The sequence below is a fragment of the Pelophylax lessonae genome (assembly GCF_965119305.1).
Source record: "Pelophylax lessonae genome assembly, chromosome: 1".
Classification (NCBI taxonomy): domain Eukaryota; kingdom Metazoa; phylum Chordata; class Amphibia; order Anura; family Ranidae; genus Pelophylax; species Pelophylax lessonae.
Window position 1 is genome coordinate 717477131 of NC_138768.1, and position 8552 is coordinate 717485682.

General features: G+C 46.8%; 1 protein-coding gene across 2 annotated transcripts in view; it reads left to right on the forward strand.

Moving 5' to 3' along the window:
- Positions 1–1979: 1979 nt before the first annotated feature.
- Positions 1980–8552, forward strand: part of PRIMPOL (primase and DNA directed polymerase) — a gene marked incomplete at its 5' end in the record, with an annotated part of 81809 nt that continues 75236 nt past the window's right edge. The window contains 2 exons of one of the 2 annotated variants that reach the window (XM_082267366.1): positions 1980–2159; positions 6030–6124. In XM_082267366.1, the coding sequence (XP_082123492.1) occupies positions 1980–2159; positions 6030–6124 (275 nt within the window). The remainder of the gene's footprint in view (positions 2160–6029; positions 6125–8552) is intronic. The other variant, XM_082267367.1, reaches the window with a different exon arrangement.

The following is an 8552-nucleotide window of genomic DNA, read 5'->3' on the forward strand; positions in this document are numbered from 1 at the left end:
CCCTCTTGCCACCTCATGGTTCGCTGTTACAGTCTCAGTCCGCCCTCCCCCGCCCCTTCTAGGAGACAGGGAGGCTCGTCTTCTTTTCCTTGATGCTCGGCGCATGCGCCCTTGCGCCGTCTTCGCCGCCATGACGCCGCATGGCGGCCCGCCCGCCGCTTCACTGACATGCTTCTCCGGCGTCTTCTCCCTCTCCGGGGCCCGGCTTCTTCTAGCTCTGGTCAGGCATCCCGGAGCGTCCGCAGGCGGCTCAGCTCTAGCCTCCATCACTGTAGGGGAAACTGTATTCACAGCTGTGGCCAGCTCCTGCTGCGGAACCTCTTCAGGCATATTAAGGCAATGCCTCAGCCAGGCCTCTCCACCTTCACTCTCCGCCTTTTCTATGAGCTGCCTCAAAAGGGACTCCATGCTGTCAGGTAAGCAGACACAACTTTCCTCGGTGTGCTCTTCGGTGCAAAGGGAAGAACTCCAGACTGCACCAAACTTAAATAGCCTCTGCTCCAGCCACTGGAATATTCCTTGATAACTGATTGGCCATTACCTGTTACCTCTAGCCAGGTATAATTTAACCACATAAATGCCTAATAATAACCACAGCAACCCTATGAATCTAAACCTTAACTGCTTACAGGTGGGGTGGCCAAAATTCCACACAAGTGGCCACATACTGTGCCCCCTTATATATTACATTGCTATAATCTTTTTATATGGACTATAAACTGAAAGATTTATGAATAAATGGTTGTGGAATGAATCATCTGAGTTGACATTATTTCTTATGGGGAAATTAGCTTTGATATAAGAGTGCTTTGGATTACAAGCAGGTTTCCTGAATGAATTATGCTCGCAATCCAAAGTTTTACTGTATTTACTAATAGATGTGGCCGCTGTCAGGGCTGTATGTAGCATCAACTACATACAGTATACAGCATTGTAATCCAGCAGTGGAGGGGGGACTTTATGAATGAATATAAGGCTTCCTGTGATTGGCTGAGGTGATTAAACAGGCGGATAACACCATGATCTCCACCTCAGCCAATCAGTGGAAGCCTGTCATTGTTAATAAAATACAATGAATAGTTGTGCAGCATTCAGCCCAGGAAGTCCCTGAATCTCTGCTGGAACACATGATAGCTGATGCTACACACAGTTAATGTAACACTGACAGCAGGCACATCTGTTAGTAAAGGAAAATAGTTCATTTGGGCCAGCCTGACCCAAACAAACTCTTCAATGTGAAAGTAAACCTGGAGTAAGAAACACAGAGTGGGCAGTTCAAAGGCAGGGACTGTCATTTTGATTTTGGCAAAATAAAGTTGTTAATACTTGTGACATCATCAGAGTGCGGCTGTTTATCTCTCTCCAGTTAAGATCTGTGCCTAATCTATTTAGTAAATGGACTGAATATACTTTAAGTGTGGGATTTTATACCTATGTGGCTGCAGCTGTCCCCCATCAGCTCTTAGACCAAGAACTGAGAGATCTCATGAGTGCTGAATCGCTCAGTACTTGGCCTTTAGTGAGCAGAGAGCAGCAATTGTCAGTCACTGACTTTCTGCTCTGCCCCTCCAGTGCTCACTGGTGTGCCAGGCTGCAGAGCAGGAGGGAGTGGCTGGCTCTGGCTCACCGCAATGGTCTGAGCCTAAGCCAGCTGCCTGTCGCATATCTGGGTGTATCCTGACATTATTAAACCCTGCAAAGTATGAACTGGCTCTGTGATGTCAGCTGACAGCGGCCTTTAGCTTGCTGTTGGCTAAATCTGGGTCGCAGGAGTGCAGAAATAAGTGCACTCCTGTGACCCACAGGAGAAGTAGGGCTACAAGAGCTTTGGCCATACTTTTCCTTTAAGGAAGAATATAGAATGTGCATAAACTGATAACTCACGTGTAACATAATGTATTCAGTGTACACCTTCATTATTTGCTGCTAACTTGCAGCAACCATTCATTCATATCCATTCTGTTTTTATTTTTTACAGCATGAAGAGAACATGGAATGAAAAATGCAAACAAATTGAACAACTGGCATCTCACTACAAACGCCATCCACTGAATTCACCCTATCGACCTAGGCTAGCCAAGCCATGGCAGCCGTCCTCAGTTTGGAGGCTTTTTCACCGTCAAGCTGCAGCTCTCCAACTTGCCAAAACTTGTAAAGAGGTATGTAACTACTGTATGTAATGGAAGGTAATTGAATGACAAAAGCTAAATGAAGCAAGCATGTTATGACATTCAATCCAAAGTTCAGTGCATCACATCTTGAAAACCAGCAGCAATGTTGATTTCAGTAGAAAACATATCAGGCAGAAAAACAAATAGGTGTAAATTAGGGCTACATTTACAACTGCGTTTTTTTGACCAACAGTGAGCAAAAAAATAGTAGGGGGGGTCCTGGCAATTAGCTGTGGGAGGCAACCCCATTGAAAGCAAAGAGAGGCTGCCAGTTTCAGCAGGTAATCGCCACAGTGACATAATGATTACATGTGAGTGGCTGCAATGAGCCTGCAGCTTCCCATTGCTTTCGATGGGGCTGCCTCTTGCAGTTAATCACCAGGACACCCTGCTTATTTTCTTGCATTTGCTCACTGTCGGCCAAAAACTCAGTTGTGAATGCAGCCTTAATTGAATGATCAGCCTTCTCAGCTCTGGTCAGATCACGTTGAGAGCACCCGTGTAACTAAACTGCCATTTGCACCATGAAAAGAGGAAAGAGAATCGCCAATAGTGCAGTAAAACACAAACCACCTTTTATGAAAACCAGATTTCTACCCACATATAGAAAGCAATAAACCGTGTGCCACAAAGCCTCTTCAATCACCCTGGTGGGCGTAATGACTTTACTGTGGTAGCTCTGCTGTACGCATTTTGCCTGAAAGCATATCTTCACAGCGGTCTCACACGTTGGTTTACTCTATGGGCTAAACTATAGCTTATTTCATCTCAGAGTGTGCATATGCTATTACTTTTCAAACAGGGTTCAAGTCTTTTCAGCAAAGTGGCTGCCCGAACCCTCTATTCTCTCCCTGGCGCCGGCATTACAACTGTGGGCACCTGGTTGTGACAGCTTGCGGCTTCACAGCCGTGTGCGCACTGTGTATGTTCAAGTCGTTCTGTGCCTCCTTAATGTTGGGGCAATCTTTTTGGGACCTCTGGCATGTCCCAGAAGATTGCAGGGAGAGAGGAGAACTTCCGCTCAGATTGCCTAAGCAGCCTGAACGAAAATTGGAGAGGGTACCTGTCAAAACTAGGTACCCATTTCCCCCCCAAAAAAATTTACATGCCAAATGTAGCATATGAGGGGGGAAAGAATGCTTAAAGCAGAACATCCCCTTTTGGGTGGAGCTCCGATTTAAGGTCTCTATGGTTGGGAGTCTAAGCTTATGCTAGTATATATTTGGATAGTCGTGATGTTTGGAGCTGTTACTAATGTTCAAATGTAATGTTTCGCAATGGGTGAAGGCTTAAGTTACTGCATACCTCAAATATTGCTCTTTGTTTCAGATATGTCTTATTCTATTCTACTTGTATATGTGCAAAAATCTCAATGAACATAAATTAAGTGAATTTTATTACATTTTACAATCCAAATATACATTATATTACCAAAAGTATTGGGACACCTGCCTTTACATGCACATAAACTTTAATGGCATCCCAGTCTTAAGCCTCGTACACACGCGTTGAAAATCAGCAGGGAATTTTCGTCCGACGACCGATCTGCCGATTTTCGTGCAGTCAGTACAGATTTCGACAGGGAAAAATCTAATGAGCAAGACTGGGCATGCTCAGAGAAGAAAGAACACAAAGAAAGCAAACCAACACATGACATCACTTCTGAAGTAGAATTTTGTCGGGCGAGAAAATTCGTGTGCACTCTAGGCACATTCCAACCAACAAAACACCACTCTGGACAAAAGACGGACGATCGGTCGGCCGATAATCGTTGCGTGTGTACTAGGCTTAAGTCCGTAGGGTTCAATATTGAGTTGGCCCAAGAGGGCATGGCTCCCAGTCTCCGCACTTAATTAATCTCAAAGGTGTTCTATCAGGTTGAGGTCAGGACTCTGTACAGGTCAGTCAAGTTCCTCCACCCCAAACTCTCTCATCCATGTCTTTATGGACTTTGCTTTGTGCACTGGTGCAAATCTTTTGGTGGAGGGGGGATTATGGCCGTGGTGTACATCAATCATCAAGGGGGCACCAAGAGTGTCTTGGCGGGCCGGGAGGTGGCCGAGATTCTGGATTGGGCAGAGAAGTTTGTCAGGTGTTGGATCAGGGGGGGTGGTCTCTACACCCGGAGGTGTTTCACCTCCTGTGTGTCCAGTGGGGGACATCCGAAGTCGACCTGCTTGCTTCTCCACTCAACAAGAGGGCTCAGAGGTTTGTGGCCAGGTCAAGGGATCCTCTGGCCGATGCTACAGACACACTGGTGGCTCCTTGGGGTCAGTATCGGCTGATCTATGCGTTCCCTCCACTGAAACTCTTGCCGAAGCTTCTGCGCGGAATAGAGGTGGAAGGGATTTCGGTCATGCTGGTGGCCCCAGAATGGCCTCGCCGGTCTTGGTACGCAGTCCTGGTAAGGCGATGCTCCTTGGAGACTTCCTCTCAGGGAAGATCTGCTGTCTCAAGGGCCGATCTTCCATCCTGCTTTACAGTCGCTGGCTTTAATGGCGTGGCAGTTGAAAGCCAGGTATTGAGGGAAAGAGGTCTTTCTGTCTCTGTGATTCCTACACCATTGAAGGCCCGGAAGTCTAATTCCAGGAAGATCTATCATGGTGTGAATCGTTGAAAGTGCACCCTCGTTTTCGGTAGCTAGGGTTTAGACTTTTCTTCAAAAAAGGGTTGAACAGCGTTTGGCTTTGGGCACTAGCAAAGTCCAAGTGTCGGATTTTGCACTTTTATTCAGGGGGTGCATCGTATGGGCCTACGAGGCGATCCCCGCTGCCTCCGTATAAACTGAATTTAGTGTTATCAGTTCTTCAAAAACCTCCTTTTGAGAACAGTAGGGAGATTCCCCTGCTTACATTATCTCAGAAGGTTGACTTTTTGGTGGCTATCACTTCTGCCCGCAGGGTATCTGAATTGGCGGTGTTGTCTTGCCATTCACCTTATCTGGTGGTCCACAGAGATAAAGTGGTACTTGGACGTAATCAGTTGTTTCTTCCTAAGGTCGTTTCTGATTTCTATTTGAATGAAGACATTGTGCTGCCTTCACTCTGTCCTAGCCCAGGCAGTGCTTGGGCTTTTCACCATCAGGTGTCCATGATGCAAGTTTGCAAGGTGGCAACTTGGTCATCGGTGCACACGTTCACAAAATGCTACAAGGTAGATGCACTAGCATCTTCGGATGCCTCTTTTGGTCACAAGGTTTTGCAGGCTACTGTCTAAAGAGAGCTTTTTTTCTCTTTGAGGGTCTATGTTTTTCCTAGGTGAGCTCCAGTTGTTCCTGGTTGAGCTCCTTGTTACCTGGTTGGCTATTTTTAGCCTTGGGAAATTGCGTTCTTCTTTGCATTATATTTTCCCACCCCTCATGTTAATACTGCTTTGGGACGTCTCAATGGTCAAGAAGATATGAAGCTGTGTCTGTCAATGAACGATAGAGAAAACCTGGATTTTTTACTTACCGTAAAATCCTTTTCTCTGAAGTTCATTGATAGATGCAGCACCCGCCCCTCTAATTATGAGTAGAATGGGGCTGCTGTCTTCTAAACACTGCTTGCAACGAAACTTAGGGCTGTAGCAGAGTGTGTGGGGTTATGGCTGCAAGGACAGCCCCATAGGCGTGGTGAAAGCTTTTTCCTCTCTAGTGTCCTACTCCTGTAGGGGGCAGCATAACCCAATGGTCAAGAAGATATGAAGCTGCGTCTGTCAATGAACTTCAGAGAAAAGGATTTTATGGTAAGTAAAAAATCCAGTTTTTATTTTTATTTCAAAAAGTCCTAAAGTAAGCAGAAATCATATAATAAGAAAAGCCACAATTATTCTACAAATATGTGTGTTTTTTTTTTAATTTTTTTATTTTTTTATAAGGATGTCCATATATTTGCCTTGGAGACTATTCTAGATGATGTTGGAAGACGACTGTATCTTGTGACTACATACACAGAGTTCTGGTTTTATTATAAGTGAGTGTATATAATTTTTTTTTTATAATTGTTTTTTTAGGCCTCCCAAAACACTTTTTCCTGCATTTAAATTAGGGATAGATCGATATGGTTTTTTCAGAGCCGATACCCATACCGATATTTTGGTCACAACGTATCGGTATCGGCCGATATGGGCCGATATTTTGTACATTTAAACTTTTGAAAAATAAAGACAATTTTTGACATAAATCTGGTACTGAACATGGTAATTTTTGTTTAATGGTTAATGGCTGGCTGGCTGGCACCCTGTGGTGGATGACTGGCTGGCTGGCACCCTGTGGGGGGTGGGTGGCTGGCTGACACCCTGTGGTAGGTGGGTGGCTGGCACAGGGCCTGTGGGTGGCTGGCTGCTACAGGGCCTGTGGCTGGCTGGCTGGTACAGGGCCTGTGGCTGGCTGGTACAGGGCCTGTGGGTGGCTGGCTGTCTGGCACCCTGCCTGTGGGTGGCTGGCTGTCTGGCACCCTGTCTGTGGGTGGCTGGCTGTCTGGCACCCTGTCTGTGGGTGGCTGGTTGTCTGGCACCCTGTCTGTGGGTGACTGCCTGTCTGGCACCATGTCTGTGGGTGGCTGGCTGGCACCGCTGTGGTGGGTGGGTAACTGGCTGGCACCCTGTGGTGGGTGGCTGGCTGGTACCCTGTGGTGGGTGGCTGGCTGGTTCCCTGTGGTGGGTGGGTGGCTGGCACAGGGCCTGTGGGTGGTTGGCTGGCACAGGGCCTGTGGGTGGCTAGCTGGTATAGGGCCTGTGGGTGGCTGGCTGGCTGGTACAGTGCCTGTGGGTGGCTGGCTGGCTCGCTATTACAGTGCCTGTGGGTGGCTGGCTGGCTGGCTGGTACAGTGCCTGTGGCTGGCTGGTACAGGGGCTGTGGATGTGGGTGGCTGGCTGTCACCGGGCTGCTGTGGGTGGGTGTATGGCTGTGATACACTCCCGTGAGACTAGTCCCAACTGCAGACGAGGCTGTCCAAGGCAAGGGAGGCGGCCTAAGAAGGCAGAATGACGTCACAAAAATATCAGCAATATCGGCCAGTTACAGAGCCGATACCGATATATCGGGGAAAGTGCATATCGGCCTAGCCGATAATTGGTCTATCCCTAATTTAAATGTACCTGCTTCATACCAGGGTTAGCTGCATTTAGTTGCGTTTACATGCATTTAGAGTTTCTAATTGAATGCTGAATGCCCAGAATTCTGTTTATTCTAAATGCAGCTCAACTGATCGCAGGTAAATACAAAGTGTGAAAAGCACCTATCAAACGTCATTACATGTTTTTAGATGTATTTAAAAATGTTCTCTAAATGCCTATAATCGCAAGTTTGACAGTGAGGCAAATGAACTGCTCTGAGTCCCTCTGGACCGAGCAACTGGACCGAGCTGAATGCTGTACCAAAGTGGCACTTGCAGCTAGGGCTCTATGCATTCAGGGACATACACTATATTACCAAAAGTATTGGGACACCTGCCTTTACACGCACATGAACTTTAATGACATCCCAGTCTTAGTCCGTAGGGTTCAGTATTGAGCTGGCCCACTCTTTGCAGCTATAACAACTTCAACTCTGCTGGGAAGGTTGTCCACAATGTTTAGGAGTGCGTGTATGGGAATCTTTGACTATTCTTCCAGAAGCGCATTTGTGAGGTTAGGCACTAATGTTGAAGAGAAGGCCTGGCTCGCAGTCTCCGCTCTAATCCATCCCAAAGGTGTTTGATCGGGTTGAGATGAGGACTCTGTGCAGGCCAGTCAAGGTCCTCATCCATGTCTTTATGGGCCTTGCTTTGTGCACTGATCCAAATCATTTGGTGGAGGGGGGACTTTGGTATGGGGTTGTTTTTCAGGGGTTGGGCTTGGCCCCTTAGTTCCAGTGAAGGGAATTCTTAAGGCGTCAGCATACCAACAGAGGCGTACCTAGGGTCTCCAGCGCCCTTGGCGAGAAGCTGTATCGGCGCCCCCCCATCATTATAGAGTTAGATATTCTGTTGTTTGTCTTTTTACATCAATTTCTATTAATTTTTAATCGTCTGCCTTTCCATTAAAGATAATGTTTAGGTTATACAGTCCTTTTTCAATTGTTTTGACTCAGAAGCATAGTAGTCAGATGAGATTTAAGCCCCGTACACACGTACCGATGGTCGGCTTACAAATGTTCCTCTTTTCTCCCCGGGATGTCGGTGTCTGCTGAAAAGTGCAAAGACAGCACAAGGACAGCACAAGAATTTTGTCCGCCGACTGCAGAAGTGATGTCATGTAATGGTTAACTTTCCCTGTGTTTTCTATTTTCTGAGCATGCCCAGTCTTGCAAATCTGCGGTCTGTCGGCCGAATTGTGTACTGACAGGCGAACAATCGTCCGTTCTGGTGTCGGCATACAAATATTTTCATGTTTGCACGAAAGACTTTTGTCCGCGGATTG